Here is a 16,750-nt window from a genome sequence, read left to right as displayed (position 1 = left end):
TGGTGTATGGTTTCAAACCCATTACTCCACTTGACTTGTTGCCTTTGCCCATACATGAGAGAGTTAATATGGAGGCATCCAAGAGGGCAAATTTTGTGCGAAAGATCCATGTGAAGACTAAAGAGTTGATAGAGAAGAAAGGCAAGAGCAATGCTGCAAGGATGAATAAGAAACGCAAAGAGATGTTGTTCAAGCCTGGTGATATGGTCTGGGTTCATTTTCGCAAGGATAGGTTCCCGAAGCTACGGAAGTCCAAGTTGCTTCCTCGTGGTGCTGGTCCTTACAAAGTGCTTGCCAAGATCAATGATAATGCATACTCAATAGATCTTCCACTTGATGAGTTTGGTGTCAGCAATTCTTTCAATGTGGCTGATTTGACACCATATGACGGAGAAGACCTTGGAGCGTCGAGGTCGATGCCTTTTGAAGGGGGGGAGATGATGAGGACATCCCTACCGAACTACTACCTCCGTCATTGCAAGATGAAGACGATGTTGCTGCGAAGCTCAAGTCCGATGAAGTTAGGATTGGACCCATTACAAGGGCTCGTGCGAAGCTACTTAAGCAACAGGTGAATTCGCTCCTAAACGATATTTTGATTGATGAGAACTTTATACTACCTAAATCATTTCACTTATGTATGATCAGGTATGAGGAGGGAGCAAGCATCACACGAGGAGGAGAGGAGCATCTGGACATGGCGTTGGACGTGAAGACATTCCACGGATGCGCGAGGGAGGAGAGGGAGGCATGCCCAAGACAAGAGGAAGTCAAAAACAGCTCTGTTTCGGTTTGGACAGACCGAAGTGCTGATTTTGAAACGGACGCCATTTATTCATGCGACTCGGAATTGAGCAAATGAGAAGTCGTTGGAAAGATAATTTCAAGAGCTTTCCAGAAAAAATACCACCGGCACTACCGGCCAAGGAGGGGAGGCACTGCCGGCCCGGCGGCACTGCCGTCTGCAGGGGCAGCACTGCCGGCCAGAGCACCCCGGCACTGCCGGGCACCCCGGCACTGCCGGCCTTACCCGAATTTGACCCAGTTTTGGCCGAACCTATTTCAGGTCGGTTTGTATCGAACTATCTCGACCCCTGGTCGTCCTGGACGCCTATATAAGCCCCAGGGACGCCCCCAAATTAGGTTTAGACCACGTTTAAGATAAACCCTAGTTCTTAGTTGTTTGCTCTGCAAAACTATTGAATTCCCTACACCATATTGCTTGATATTGTGTAGATCCTGATAAAGTCTTGTGTAATCTGCTGTTCCATTGGGAATTAGACGGTTGCAACTTACCGCTTCGTGGTCGGCGGCTACGTGCGCAAGTGTGTGGATTTGCGAATATCTTGCAGGGTTGAGAGTTGTTGCATTGGCGACAAGGACCAATCGAGAGATCTCGTTGCGTCATACAAGTTATCATCCACTACATCGTCGTGTTCCTCCGCTGCTATCACCCCGTGATCATCATCACCACCGTTGCTTACTGAGAAGATCGGGCCACCCCTTATCATGAAGTCACGCGAATTGCTCCCCCATACTCCACTATGGGAGAGCTTCTTCTTCGGCGCATCTTCACATATCCATGATCACCATATGGATGACAAGATTAAAGCAAATGATCTCTTCGAGATGGCTTGTCTTGAACTTGCACTTCATTTCTTCATTCTTCATCATGTTGACGTCTTGAAGTAACTTGAGGGCTCACTTCATCTTCATCTTCAAGACATACTTGACACTTGATATCCTTCATCAATTTCTTCTTATTGCAATCTTGAAGCCAACATATGATTCAAGCATTGCCTATGGGCAACTCCTACAAATATAACTCAATGCAAACATTAGTCCATAGGGATTATCATTAATTACCAAAACCACACATGGGGGCTCCATGCACTTTCAGTTGCCTCATGGATCCCACATATCATCCTCTATGTACAATCAAGATTCTTTTGTTGGAAATATTTTTGGCACCTGATATTTGGCTACTTGCCTTTTTTCTTTCGATACCGTGCCGCCTTGGAAACATTGAAACCGATGCTGCAAAATGGGACTCGCATGTCATCTTCTATGTACAATAAAGTTTCTTTTCTTGGATTATTTTTGACTCCTGATATTTGGTCACTTGCCTTTTTCTTTCGATCTCATCCCGCTTTTGAAACGTTGATAAATATGATATGATCAACAAGAATAAAATAAAATGGAGTTCTTATGTATATGGCCCGGTCCAAAAAGAATTTAGACATGTGGTGAGTTCAATAAATATAATTTACATTGGTTTTTTGTACTCCTAGATAATAAATGTAAACTTCATGTATGGTAACTATGGTTAATCAAATATGAAGTGCTATTTATATTTATTGTATAATTCCTTTTTTTTGAAAGGAATGTTGTAGGGAAAGCTCTACAACGAGCCGGGGATTAACATGGGTCGGAGGTGTGGTTTTGGCTTTTTTTAATAGTAAGAACTTAAATTTATATCATTCTTTTTATTGCAATACATGACAAATGTATTTTTAAAAAACTATGTTACTTTATACCACACATACATTGAAAAGTTTGTCCCCATCCTTATTTTTATGCAACCACATTAATATATAAATATATTTAACATTTTGGTATATATCTATTGTGTATGTCTTAGCAAATATCATAATAGCAAGATTTCTATCGTAACATTATGTAACAAAAATTATATAAACTTTGAAAGTATAAATTGAGTCGTTAGCTTGACAGTCTACCTGTTTTTTCGTGTGAGATGCAAGACCGGTCCTAATAAATTGGAGATTTTTTTTTTACTTCACTAAATATAATTTACATTAAACTTTCATACTTCTAATAACTTAATAACAATACCTTCCCTCATAGTTAACCAGATATGAAATGTTGCTAATATCAACTGCATCATTCTTTTTACTGCAATGTACATTAATTATTACACTTACCATGTGCTAAATAAATGTATTTTGTAACATAATTATGTTATTTTCTAACGTATAGATATTGACAAAACTATATACATTTTGTTTGCATCTACATTAATGTTTAAATATCTTTAATAGTTTGGTACATATATCTATTTGGCATGTCCTAGAAAAATATCTAAATAGGGATATTTCTATTGTAACATTATGTATTTTAGGAAACTTTTAGATTATAAATTCCATCATTGGCTTGATTGTCAACTGGTTTTTTTTTGGTTAGATGTGCCTTAGAACTTAAAGTGTGTTCAAAGCAATCCCACAGTGCATGCATTTCATATACATTGAAAATTAATAGTAACCAACTATTATAAAAAATATTATGAAGTATACATTAGTATCATATACACAAATTTTCATGTTAGTTTTTCCAAAAAGATGCATAATATAAAAAATAAAATTTAGCACACAAAATAGAGTAAGATTTAAGTAACTATACAAGAACTAGTGCTACCAACTAAGGACAACTGTCGTACGGCCACAAAATTTGGATCTATCGGTACATCATGCACATCAATCACTACCAACAAGCAATATGTTGTTGAAGATCTACCGATTCCTCTACTCAGGTCTACGACATGCTCTTAAATCCTAGCTAGCTATTGTTTGAAAAAACTCACAGCCATCGGAGAAGAGCAAAATACCATAGCTACCGAGGTAGATGGTGTCGCTTACCTGCTCGTTGGTGAAGCTCCTTGCCGGGACGGAGGGCTCGAAAGGAGAAGGGATGGTTGCTTGTTTTGTGGCGGTGAGCTCAACTGTGATATAAAGGGTTTAAATCGGCCATAGGTGACAAAATTTCTCCAACCAACTTTTCGAGAAGGCGCTCGAGCTTCCGCCATCTCTTAGCGCGCGGGCAGGGCCTAACTTTTCCTCTTTTGGGAAGTGCGGAACTTAGCTCACTAAAAAGGCTAAACCGACCACACCTCTGCGCGCAAGCAAAAAATGTAAGAAGCTTGCGAGCCGAAGTTTAGATAACCGGCAATGCAACGAAATTCACAAAATTTAGCCCGCAAATTGCATTAACTCTTCTGCATTACACCATCTATACTCCCTCCGTTCCAAAATATAAGGCGTCTAAAGATTAGTTAAAAGTCAATGTTTATAAAGTTTGACCAAGTTTATACATAAAAATATAAATATTTACAATACTAAATCATTATCAATAGATTCACCCTAAAGTATATTTTCTTAATATGTCAATTTGATATTGTAGATGTAAATATATTTTTTTCTAAATTTTTGGTCAAAGTTTGTAAGGTTTGACTTTTGACCCCTCCTTAGACGCCTTACATTTTGGGACAGAGAGAGTATTACCAAAGCCACAAGACGTCCTTATGCCGTTCGGCACCGATCCTTCCTTGTTTCCGAAATCGCGCAGCATCGGCGCCCCGCAAGTTCTTTTTTGTTGTTGCCCCACATCGCTGAACAGTAATGCTGTGTCTGACAGGTAAAAGCATAGACGATGCCGTTCGATCTGCAAATCTTTGATTGTTGTTGGAACGTGTTTTCGGCGGTGCGAGGCTGCTCGACAGTTGGGTGCACGTAGATCGCCTGCGTATGCTACCGCGTCAACCACGTCGTCCATGTGCTGTGTATCTTTGCCTGATCGTGCTTGCTCTAGCTCGCATGCAGCTCCGGCCGGCCGGCGAAATTGACCGCGTTGATTGCCAATGCAGCACATGACAAATGTCTCAGGGTCCAGAGAATAAACCATGGAACACGCCACACAGCGGGCGAGATATTATATGAAACGCCGACCGGCTTCATCAGCAACGTGGTGAGTGACCAGCAGCTAGCACTAGGCTCACGAGTCACGCCTCACGGGCCGGGGGAGGGAGACGGCGATTTTCGCAAGGTAGCGCGGCCGTGACGAGGGAGACGGCGTCGAAATGATTAGGGGAATCTCGTCATGGCCCCGATCGTGGATTAAAGAAGGAACTTTGTTTGTTCAGGAAAGAAAAAAAAAGAAGGATGAACTTTGCGTCTTGTCACGGAGAATCTCGTGGCGATATATGGAGCTCTACTGTTCTCGATCAGGCTACGGCCACGATCCAAAAAAGAGGACTATTGTTGTACACTATACATTTGACAACAAAGGGTCGGAAAACCCGGCAAAAGGAGCAGCGGACAGACGCTAGAAATAAAGCCCTAGCGAAGCCTATACGATGACGATTGCTTTGGATGATGAGTGGCTTTGGAAGAATCCAAAGGCAGCCCGGCCGGCCGGGCCGGGGGCGCGGCGCGAGAATCGAATCGGTGCCGGACGGGTAGCCGCCGGCGGGAAGACAACACGCTGCACGTTGCGGTACGTCCTGCCTGTTTTCGCGCTCGTTTGGGTACGTTCGCTCGTTCGTGCGAGCACGGAGGCCGTGGCGCCGTACTCCGCCGCGTCTGTCGGGCCGAATGTTTGCTGCGTCTGCTGGTGTGGCCGATTGACATTCGCGATCGATCGGGCGCTGCTTTTCGCACACAGCTCGGAGCTCGAGAGCTTGTGTTGAAATGTAAGCCATATTTTTTCTTACAGCAGCAGTGCACCTTTGACGCTAGATCGAGTTTCTCGCCTGCTCGGCCGTAAATGTCACCGGTACAGTACGTGCGGATCTTAACTGCAGTGCTTCCCAAGTTACCCCCGGCAGTAACATTGTGCGGCGTCCACAGTCAGTGACTTCACGCATGCTTTAACCAGTTTATAGATCTGGCCATCCGGGACGCGTCACTGTTCATGGTGTCCACACAGCACGGTGACATGAATCACGACGAGATCGATGGCGCCAACAGTAGCCAGCCACACTGATTTTTTGTAGGTCGGTCGTATTCAGGACAGTGGTACCCGCGATCTCGGGACGAGGCTTTGGGCGGCACCCACCTAACGTAACCTGTGTCCAGGACGAGCTACGACCTGTCGGATCGCCGGTCTGCAGGTACGACCGCCGACGGTACAGGCTAAAAGACCACTGCAGTAGTCCAGGGAGTGCGGTCCTGCGCCCGGACCAAGACCATTGGTAGCCCAGCGCGCTCGGCCCACTTACGAGGAGCAGACCCGGCCTGCAACCGCCAGGGCGGGCCGCACGGCCCATTTTGTCGCCACCTCGGATAGCAGGAAAGGCCACGGAAACAGCGAGACCTCTGCCGCGCCTCCTCGGCCCAGCCGCGCGCGTCGCGAGTAAAAAAAAGATGATCTTGGCCAGTGGCCACGTCCCACGAATACGACGCAACGCGGCAGCCAAAGAAGCACATCGCCGGTGATGCCATGGATATTCCACCGCGACACCGACCTCGATTCCGCCCCACCGCCATCCGCAAAAGCCTCTTCTAGTAGTATTTTGACACATTGAGACATTTTCTTGGAAAAATTGGTACTACTAGCAACAAAGATGATACGGTTTATTCCCCTCCTCCGAAAAGAATTACGATTCAGTTATTCCAGCCTCTCTTCCTCTCCAAGTCGGTCTCGGCTTTCACCGTGCCTTTATTCGCGGCTGCCAGTGCCGTGCCGCCCCACATCGGAGAAAACAATTCAGAAAGGAAAACACACCCAATCCCAAACCCTAAAGCCCGCCGCTCCGCAATCCGCCCGCCCCCAAAACTAGGGTTTAATGCCCGCGGCCGCGTCGTCTTCACGCGATCCTCCCGCGCCCGCGCGCTGATCCGGTCAACCGCGCGCTCTAGGGGTCGGCGGCGGCGAGCCAAGGGGGGCGGATGCAGACGGAGGCGAGGGTGGGGATGGCGGCCGCCGCGACCGTGGACGGCGCCGCCGCCGTCGCCCCGCGGCGGCGGTACTCGACGCAGCAGCAGCCGCAGCCGCAGCCGCAGCAGCAGCAGCTCGCGACGCCGCTCCACCTCCTCGCCGGCGGCGTCGCCGGCGCCGTCAGCAAGACCTGCACCGCGCCGCTCGCCCGCCTCACCATCCTCTTCCAGGTGCGTATTCAAATCCTCATATCCGAACCACCCACCAAATCTCTCTTCCTCTGCCCTAGTAATATCGCGCGGACTGCTCTACGATTTTGCCGCCTTCGCCAAATTACCAGGCTGATGGCTGGTGGCGCTAGCTGCGGGTTTGTAGTAGTAGTAAGCGACTGGTGGCATTATCGCCTCATTAAGCCGCGTTCTGATGGTGGAGAAATGGGGTTTCTGATGCTTTTTGTTCGAGCAGCTCTTATCACCTAGCGCCAGCTCTTGTCACCGTTTTATTTCGTCATCAGACCGCTAGTGCTAACTGCCGGTTTGTATTAGTAACAAATTAGCGAGTATCGTACTTCACTGACCTGCTCTGTAGTGATGGACAAATAAGAATTGGAATGCATTTTTCTTACACTGGACTGCCAGTGATAAACTACAGATTTGTATTAGCAAACGTCGAATGCGAATCTCAAGTTATTGAGCCTCTTTGTAATAGTAGAGAAATGGGAATTTTGGGCAACTCTACCACCAACGCAGAACTTGTTTTAACTGTAAAAAGAGATCCAAATGAATACATCAATGTTCTTCAAGAATCCTGGCTTGGTCTGATACGCACATATTGTCACCCTCCCTGCCTGCTAATACTATGTTTGTGCGCGAAATTTATGGATCTTAATTTCTACCTGCAGGTGCAAGGAATGCACTCGGACGTGGCCACCATGCGCAACACTACCATATGGCGCGAGGCGTCCCGCATCGTCTACGAAGAAGGTCCCCGAGCGTTCTGGAAAGGGAACCTTGTCACTATCGCGCACCGGTTACCTTACTCCTCGATTAGTTTCTACGCGTACGAGAAGTATAAATATGTAAGTAAGCACGGGTGCTTTTGTTTAAAATTTGGATGCCTACTCTGTGTGATATTCACGGCATTTACTTAATCTGTTTAATGTTGAGGCGAGCAGTGGCTCCAGATGTTGCCTGGTCTCGACAAGAACAGCGGGTTAGGTGCCGATGTCGGTGTCAGAATGCTAGGCGGTGGCTTGTCTGGGATAACGGCAGCTTCTATGACATACCCGCTGGATTTGGTACGGACACGTCTGGCTGCTCAGGTAAGCTGCTGTCACCAACTCTGTGTTGAAATTTGCAGAAGCTATTGTGAAATTTCCCACTGAAATGTCAAAATGTCCAGTTTCCAGTAACATGATTGATGATTCTCCTAGCCCAAGAAAAAGATTGATGATTCTCATTTCTTGCTAGAGAGAAATAATTCTTTTTGGCACCTCTTGCCATGTCTTTCGAAAACAAAAGTAAAAAACACAAACTCTCTGTTGTTAGAGTTCTTTACGTACTTAATGCTGGATGTTGATAGATAATTGCCTGCAGTATAACCAACCCATTTATACGGACGGGCCCATGCCAAACGCATAAAGATGGGATTCTGAACCTTTTTTTTTCTTATTTGAATGATTGCAGACGAACACAGCTTACTACAGGGGCATATCTCATGCTCTGTTTGCGATCTGCAGAGATGAGGGTCCCAGGGGGTTGTACAAGGGTCTTGGTGCCACTTTACTGGTATGGACATTTGGTATTTCTTTGCTCTTCCAGTTTAATGAGCTTCTTTCTTTTGTTATGTCATTCGGTTATTCTTTGGAACACAGGGAGTAGGCCCCAGCATTGCGATAAGCTTCTCAGTTTATGAAACGCTGCGATCCCATTGGCTACTAGAGAGGTAAGTTGTACATGATACATGCTGGCTATAAGTCACATCCATACAAATTCGTGTTAACTTTCATTATGTTAACCTTTGATTCAACACAGGCCATGTGATTCCCCAGTCTTGATCAGTTTGGCTTGTGGAAGTCTTTCCGGAATTGCATCATCAACTTGTAAGTGCTCTGTAAAACAGACTTCCCTTTGTCAGAAGCTCTTTAATAATCTAGTAGTTCTGTTAACATTCTCTGAAGGCCCAGTTTCTAGTTGTAAATATGTTTTCTAATAAAAAAAGCTAAATACCTACATATCTTTGGTAAAATAAATGTTATCAAGTCTATATACAGTGAATGGTATGTCTACCCTTTAAGGTTGTTAGTTCAGAACTTAGAATATCATTTGTATTTTGAAGGCCTGGGTTACTGAACTTTTTTGATGAAAGTAGCTGTGGAGATTGGGAAATGCTGGTTAGCCTAATGATAAATAGGCAAAAGCTGGTCAGGAAAACCGGATTATCATAATCATCTGCATGCCAAACACTAATAAGAAAGTTTCTGGAAAAGGAATGAAGGAAGATCAAATGTTTATCTAAATATGAAAATTATCGTGAGAGATCCAACGAATTCATTTGTGAATCAAGAAATTACTTTCTTACTTGACAAGTTTTCATGTAGATGATAGCATTTTCATTTCTCACTTGACATTAGCATAATCCTTCAAATCTGGTCAATTGATTTTTTGTGGGACAAGAAGGAACAAGTACCTTATTACTGGATCATTTCTGAACTGTCTTATGGTCCTGTCAAACTCAGTGAACTTTGTTTTGATGATTTGCCTTTGTTATATTCCAGTTACATTTCCGTTGGATCTTGTAAGACGCCGCAAGCAGCTGGAAGGTGCAGGCGGGAGGGCTAATGTCTACAAGACGGGACTATTTGGAACATTCACGCATATTGTCCGCACAGAAGGTTATAAAGGATTGTACAGAGGGATCTTGCCTGAGTACTGCAAAGTGGTTCCGAGTGTTGGCCTCATTTTTATGACGTACGAGACACTGAAGTCCATGTTCACAGGAGGGGCATCAGATGAATAGATTTTGTCTGATCGTGCTTGACAGTTTTGATACTTGAGCCCAAATAGTATTGGAGTCTGATTAGGGAGGGAAAGAGATGACTTTGTAGTATATGTTAGAATTTAGGTGGTGCTAAATTTTGGATTTGATAACTTAATATCACTGGATGATATTTATGTCTACAGATCTTGTAGTGCACCCAAGAGGATTTAGTGACTACCGTAGGTCTTCCAAAATTTTGCTGTCCACCGTTGTCTTGTGTATGTTGACATTTTTTTGCTTGTAATGGTACATGTGGCTGTTGTCTTCAGCCTGATGACCTTTCGTACCTCTGGAATACGGCCTCTGATATAATTCATGTTCTTAACAGTGAGGTTATGATCTGTGACGCATGAGTTTGGTTGTGTGATTGTGAATAGTCTTGTTATTTAGTCTTCCAGATATGGATCATGCATCTATTTGATTTTTTGCCAAATGTTGTACCTCAACTGTAGGATGCCAAAGATGCATTAATTTTTTCGGTTGGGCACTTTCCTTGTTAGTGTGGTCTTCTCTTGTGTTAAACTTTCTGATGTATTGATGGTGAAAAGTTATTGGATTAACACTGTAAGGAACTCTCAACTTCCTCCTACCTCATTCTCAGAGCAGTGGCAATATCTTATATCGAAGTATTGGAAAAATGCTGGAAAATTTTGCTGTTTATACATTTGTTTCTTATTCAGTATCAGACAGTTGCCCTTTTACCACAAAATATGAAAGAAGTGAAGACAATTACAGAACTTCACTGAATAGATATGCCAATGTGTTCTTTGCTGGAGTGGCACACCAGCATCAGTGCCTGGTGTATCAACTGCGCGAACTGATACACAAGGTGGCTGTCCCCTGAAGGTAAGAATTGTCTGGTTCCTTCTCTGACTTGCACTTTTAATAATGCAGAAAGAATGTAAAGGTGCTGACTGGTGCTAATGAATAGGTTAGTGAGGCCTGCTTAAGAGGTGTCGGATTTGAGGTAAACGAGTTTCCCGTAAGTCTGCTAAATTAGGATACTTGTCCTTTTTCTTTTCTGAAGGGTGCTCATTTTTTCGCGCAGACCAATAACAAATAACTTACTTTGCACACATAGTACATTGATACATACATAAAGAAATACCTCAATACATTAGCATGGGTAATACTGCGAGTTACATTGCTGTTATGTCATCTTATTACACCTGCCATCCTGTTACTTCGAGCAAATGTAACTTCTTTTCTGATTCACTCTGACATGACCCCTCAGAAAACGCAAGGTCATGAAATATGAATCCTTGTGTAGCACATTCATCTCCTTATGTATGTGCGTATGATCCCTACATTTCTGGATATGGACATTTGTGTTTCCTTCAAGTGTTATTACACAGGAAAACCCCCGGTTAAGCGTATATGGCTCAGTGTCTGGCGAAGGCCATACTTGTTGACAGCTTTATAGGCAGTTCTGAAACCATCGCCATATGCTTCTGAAGTGTCATTCGCGATCTGATGCCTGAAGAACTCACCAAGCTTCTTCTCGGTGTGAGATATTCCTCCCTTCTTGGACGATGGTGGTCGATATGAGGACGATGAAGAAGAAGCATAAGATGATGAAGGATGAGCGTGTCTTGTAGAAGCTGGGAGAATCTCCGCCTCCAGCCACAGGTAAGACATGACTTGGCATATACCTTCCTCAACCTCTGGGCTTAGGTTTCGGTAACCTGAAGTAACCATTATACACAGAGTTCATAAGTCAGATCAGAGTACATAACAATGCCCGCAGAGGGCTCAGATAAGTACAGAGTGTTTGTACAAGTACCTTTCAGGCGCAACCACCCATGCATCAGTTCATGGGCAAGGATGGACCCAGTTAGTAACCTGCAATTATGTGGAGAATATTTTGATTTCATAAATATCATGCACTGGTCAAAGAATGCCAAATAACTCCCAACAATTTATTCTGATCTAAGTGCCCAGTCTCAGTGAAGAATGAACTCACCTGGGGAGTCCATACAGGACAAGAATTGCAGTGACTTCACATCTCCGAGTCAGCTTCTGTGGTTGAGTTCTCATATCTAGTAATCTATGTCCACCAATCCTGGGCCTTTTAAGTATCTGAGAAACCAAAACCACAAAGAGTCAAAAGAATGATCCACTGAATATTTTGATGCCTAAAAGATGATTTAGGTTGAGAGATTGTACTTACACTGGTCACTGTCTGCTCCTCCGAGAGACACAGGCCTCTTGTTTCAGGCATGTGGTGAGGACCCTGCAGAAGTGCTCATGATCATTAGTATTTGCAAAGACTGCGTGTCGAATACACATCGATGGTTAACTGAATTAGAACTGACCCTGCACTCTCCTTCCATAGCTTCGTTGAGCGCTTGCCGTTCAACCAGGAGCATGGGTATTTGTTGGTCTAGTTTCATGTTCATCCCTTCGTAGTAGTCCCTAATAGAGTGGTACAGTGGTTGGCATTCACCGGTATCCATGACCGCAGAATCCAGGCATTCCATGCATAAACTGCGGCCGTCTCCCAACGACATGTACTTTGTGTTCCTTGGCTGGAGAATTGCACAAGATAAAAATGTGGTTAAAGTGACAATTCAAAAAACTATAAATGCAGGGACATCAGTCTAAATGTTGCACAAGTTCAACTAACAGATTAGCCGTAATTTCAAGCATTGGTCTCCTGACGATTTAATTTTCTCCAATCAACACGTGTTAGTAATTTTATATCTGGCGTTTATGGCATATACTGAGAAGAAACTCAGGAAGCTGTGAGCCAATGACTATGTGGATTTACAGGCAAAGACAGAAATGTTCAATTGAAGGGAAGACAAGAATGCAATTATTTCTTCACCATTTCCCACAAATATGTACCTCCATTTTCTCACAGCTACAGCAACGAGGTGTGCGGTCAAGCTCATGGGAAGGGCAATACTTCTGTCCCCAGAATGGATGGGCTCTGTACTCTATCAAGCCTGCCCTGTTCGTCGCGATCTGCAGAAATACATGCATACAAAATAAGGCTTTGTTTGCAGGGGTGTTTCAGTGGAATGCTATCAATGCCATCTCTTCTACAAACCGAGTTCATGCAGAGATAATTCTTACAAATTGAAGGCAGACATCACATTTTGGGTGGTGTAGCTCCTTGTAGCACAACTTGTGGTATGGTTCTGCACCTAGCAAGGTGAACTGGGAAACACAAAGATAAAGATAAATAGCTTGTTTGAAAGGCTTGTTTGAATTAGTAAAGGAAACAGTTTAATTGCCGCCAAATTCAGGAAAAAAAACTCCGGCGTCCCGTTAAGGGGCCTATGAGAAGGGTAGGATGGTTATACCTCAGTCTCGCGGATAGGGTGGGTACAGGAAGAACAACGGAAGCACTGAGGATGCCAGTACATTCCCATGCAGCTCAAGTAATGGCCATGTCCTACCTCATGCTTGCAACCACCACAGACCCTGCAGGTTGCAGATGGCTTCTTCACACTTGGTCTTATGATGCATTCATTCATTGGAGATAACAAAGTGATGAACAAAGGTAGCTAACCTGTGTGCTCTAGGCAAGGCCTGAGCGGGGCCATAAGGATTGTGAGGCATGTAAGGATTCATATTCATACTGTCTTGCATGGCCTTGGCAAGGTCTTCATCATTCTCTCCCTTATTGTGATTTCGCTCTGCGTGGAATTCAACAGAAACGGCGCATTGTCAGTTTGTCATGATAGTAGAGCCAGATCAGAATGGCGCGGCATTGAGATATTGTGGACAAGGTTTACATGGTATATGCTTGTACCTTTAGGGTGTTTGGCATCCTCTGCAAGAGAGAGTGCAATCTGACGGTCCAATTCTTCATTGTCAGGTCTAGGCGGCTCTTCCCTCTGGAGGTAGCATAGAAAGAAAGCTTAAGCAACTGTTTGTTCCAGGATGGCACAACATATCTTAGCTTGTAAATGTAGCAGTGAAATGAATGTGAGCCATGAAACAGAGTTTCATGAAGATAGGCAAGAGCCGCATAAGAAAAATGATACTCTGGCAAGGAGAGGGTATCAGTACCTTCGGTCTGATCGGTTCATGTTGCCAGAGAGTGCTCTGTTCTCCCCCCATCACCCGAGGCCGCCGCCGGTTCGACTCCCCAGGCTTTGTCCCCTTCAAGAAATTGCAGAGCCACTTCATGAAGCTAGATCTCCTCTCTGTGTTCAGCAATGCTAACGTCAGTCTTCAAACAGGCCCAAGCAAAATACCAGCAGGATCTCACGCAAGTGGCTGAAGCTGAACAGTGGAGAGCAACCTCCTAACAACCAATCCCTGTCAGGTGAAAGCAGGCACACAATAGGTATCTACTCGTATGCTTGTTTGGATATGAAACTTTCGAGCAACAATGGTTAGAAGAGGGGCTTTAGATCACAACACTTTTAGCCGAGCCTTGACTTGACCTTAGATTACTGCGGCCAAGGATTGGTTGGCTTTACAAGCCCCAAAGTCAGGACTATGAGTTAGTGACATGTGGGGCCAACATGTGTAGGGTCCACATGGCAGTGTCTCAAAGTTACCCCAAAGTCAGCAGGCCAAAGTTAGCCAATCTTAATCTCAGTCAACTTGTAAAGTTACCCCAAAGTCAGCAGGCCGAAGTTAGCGAATCTTAATCTCAGTCAACTTGTAATGCACAGGCTAGAGTTGTAAAGAAAGCAGCTCTGAACTTTCATGAACTGACAGTTATCAATTTCAGTAATTATATGATATGCAGACTAACGTAATTTTCTTGTTCAGCACCATGGTTAAATATTTAAATTTTATATTTATTATTATGAGACGTTTAATTGGAACACCATCATTGAAAAAAGGCCAGGGGTCAAATAATACCTGCATTGAACAGGATCAAGAAACACAGGGACAGAACACCATAGGAAATTGCTTGGGTTGCTAACATGATCGCCTCTACAGCATGCTAATCACAGCGATATATCTTCCTTTTTCAGTCCTAGCACCAATTCGTTCACCGACGGCAACGCAGACGTGGCCAGGTTCAGGAGGTTGAGTCACTATCTTGGACCTGAGTTTATCCTGGATTGTAAGAGTGAGTTTCAGTCTAATGTTGATTCAGCAGAGCCATTGCTACATTGATTGATTGCAACACCATTTGCTCCACGCCATTTGCATGCATGGGCAAGCTCTATTGTAAAGAAACTCGCTTTCGGGGAATAGCACATGATGTGGCCGGTCTAATGGATATCATCCTCAAATAAGTGCTTGCAAGATGGGCTGTTAGCCGACACATCAATCAATCGCTGGGTCGAAGTTTGCCGATGTGGATAGACTAAAACTCCCATTTAAACCGATCGCGTCCCACGGCATGCAACTACAAATTTGTACTAGAAAGATATATAGATGAAAAATTCGTCTCGCCTTTCCTCAATTCGCTTCGTTTTATGTTAAATGGATCGCCGACAGTTTATATCCTGTACTGTTTAGAGTCCAGACAAGGCAACTATTCATATGTAAAGGCGGCAAACAAAAGGTAAATCTGGTTGAGATTGAGACAGGACAAGGACGAACTGTGCTAGGCTAACGACGGGTACTGCTGTAGTACGTAAAAATCTTGGGAGTAATAACCATAGAAACACGAACAGAATTTCAACGACGAGGTCGTGACGACGGCAACGGTAAGAAACTCATGAAGATAAATAGCTTGACGATCAGAGGAGTTCTTATTACCGTGGCTGCACTGCTCAGAGGTCCTCGGGGCGTAGCCCATCTACACAGGAACCACCGGTGCTCCAAGACGGCATATATATACACGCACGCGCACGGCGCAGACGGCAGACGACGAGGAGGAATAACGGCGGAGAACTTGGCGGTGTCAAGAACGACGGCGGCGATCACGATGTTTGCGGGAAGCAGGCGAGGAGGATCGGAGGATCGAGAGGCGAGTTGAGCTGCAAATTGCAATGGACGGAGGAGGGGAGGAGGGGGGCTTAAGTTCTTGGAGAATAAAGGCTAGCTAGGTGGTGGTGGAGTTGGCCGCGACAGAAAGGAAAGGATTGAGGGTGAAGCGAAGGGCGGCCGGCCGCCCACACCTCACGGCATCTCCTCCTCCTCCGCGCAAAAGCAACGGCGGGAGGGGCGAGATGGATTAGCGAGCGCGATCACTGCCGTTGGCTTTAGAAAATTCCTCCTTGGCTGCTGGCGCCAGCCCAGTTGATGGCGCATTAGCGGCGATCGGATGCGCGGCCGAGGAGGGGGAGAATATGTTTGGTTTTGCGTTGCCGGGGGAGGGGAAAGGAGAGATTCGTTGTGTCAACGGGAATGTATGCCCCCGCGTTTGGCTTTTCGACATTATTTTTTCTTGATGCTCTGTAGAAACGCGCGCGGGGGCGGCCGGGCGGGCGGGCGGGAGGGGGAGCGAGAGCAAGCACGGGGGCGATGCGGGAAGAGTACGCTTGCTCGGAATTCTTTCTTCCAGGGAACTGAAAAAGGGTCACTGAAAGCTGGCGCTGCCGTCGTCGTACCTGCAAGCGCGCGCGGCCTTTTGGCTGCCTTGTGGCGCCGAGCTCTTTCGGTTGGAGCGCGCGTGCTGGACGAGCTTGCATGGTCACGCCGCAGGCGAAGGATGGTGTGTTTGGGCCATGTTGCTCTACAGGGAGGTGCATTGGCAACCTAATTTCAGCCCAAAAAGTTTACGAGTCCAATCGCGCCGCATTTTCCAGCGTGACCCGATTAAAATTTGACACGTGGCATTTTATTTATTTGTGCAAAAACACAAAGTTGTCACTGAGTTGTTGGATCGGGAAATCGGAGGGTTGTGGTTGCCCCATTTCAGAATCATAGATTTCTGACATTCACGAGATTAAAAAAGTTCGAAAGTAACACATGCAAACTGTTGATCGAGGTTTCCATTCAACAAGACCTCCTTGAGAGAGGTAAGGAGGAGAAAACCGTAGTCACCGTTAGCGGCTGTGTGTGAGAGCAAGACTGTCGGAGGGTGAGAGAACATGCTATAACACCACAACCAAGTGACAAGAGAGAAAGAAAAAGGAGATGTAATTCTTAGCTAAAATTTTAAGATCTGACTCTGCCT

At 45.1% G+C, this 16,750-nt stretch overlaps 2 protein-coding genes across 4 annotated transcripts; one reads left to right on the top strand and one right to left on the bottom strand.

The window, feature by feature from the left end:
- The first annotated feature begins 6,406 nt into the window (after positions 1-6,406).
- On the top strand, positions 6,407-10,049 carry LOC127296068 (uncharacterized). Its single transcript, XM_051326101.2, has 7 exons — positions 6,407-6,899; positions 7,571-7,747; positions 7,844-7,990; positions 8,355-8,456; positions 8,543-8,613; positions 8,703-8,770; positions 9,446-10,049. Exons 1-7 carry the CDS (start codon positions 6,681-6,683, stop codon positions 9,685-9,687), a joined length of 1,026 nt encoding a protein of 341 aa, XP_051182061.1. The 5' UTR covers positions 6,407-6,680; the 3' UTR covers positions 9,688-10,049.
- A 752-nt stretch (positions 10,050-10,801) lies between these two features.
- Positions 10,802-15,911, bottom strand: LOC127296067 (LIM domain-containing protein HDR3). Of its 3 annotated transcripts, XM_051326097.1 has the most exons (13): positions 15,388-15,911; positions 14,536-14,736; positions 13,729-13,865; positions 13,469-13,553; positions 13,226-13,352; positions 13,017-13,137; positions 12,787-12,870; positions 12,556-12,675; positions 12,024-12,236; positions 11,879-11,941; positions 11,672-11,787; positions 11,492-11,550; positions 10,802-11,393 (listed from the first exon to the last, which is right to left on the bottom strand). In XM_051326097.1, exons 2-13 carry the CDS (start codon positions 14,600-14,602, stop codon positions 11,056-11,058), a joined length of 1,530 nt encoding a protein of 509 aa, XP_051182057.1. In that variant the 5' UTR covers positions 14,603-14,736; positions 15,388-15,911; the 3' UTR covers positions 10,802-11,055. The 3 variants fall into 3 exon arrangements, with proteins under 3 accessions (XP_051182057.1, XP_051182059.1, XP_051182060.1); XM_051326099.1 differs by lacking the exon at positions 14,536-14,736 and having other exon boundaries at positions 15,388-15,909; XM_051326100.1 differs by lacking the exon at positions 14,536-14,736 and having other exon boundaries at positions 13,729-13,980; positions 15,388-15,908.
- Positions 15,912-16,750: the final 839 nt, after the last annotated feature.

Source organism: Lolium perenne, chromosome 4, assembly GCF_019359855.2.
Source record: "Lolium perenne isolate Kyuss_39 chromosome 4, Kyuss_2.0, whole genome shotgun sequence".
Classification (NCBI taxonomy): domain Eukaryota; kingdom Viridiplantae; phylum Streptophyta; class Magnoliopsida; order Poales; family Poaceae; genus Lolium; species Lolium perenne.
This window is presented reverse-complemented; position numbering and strand designations above follow the sequence as displayed.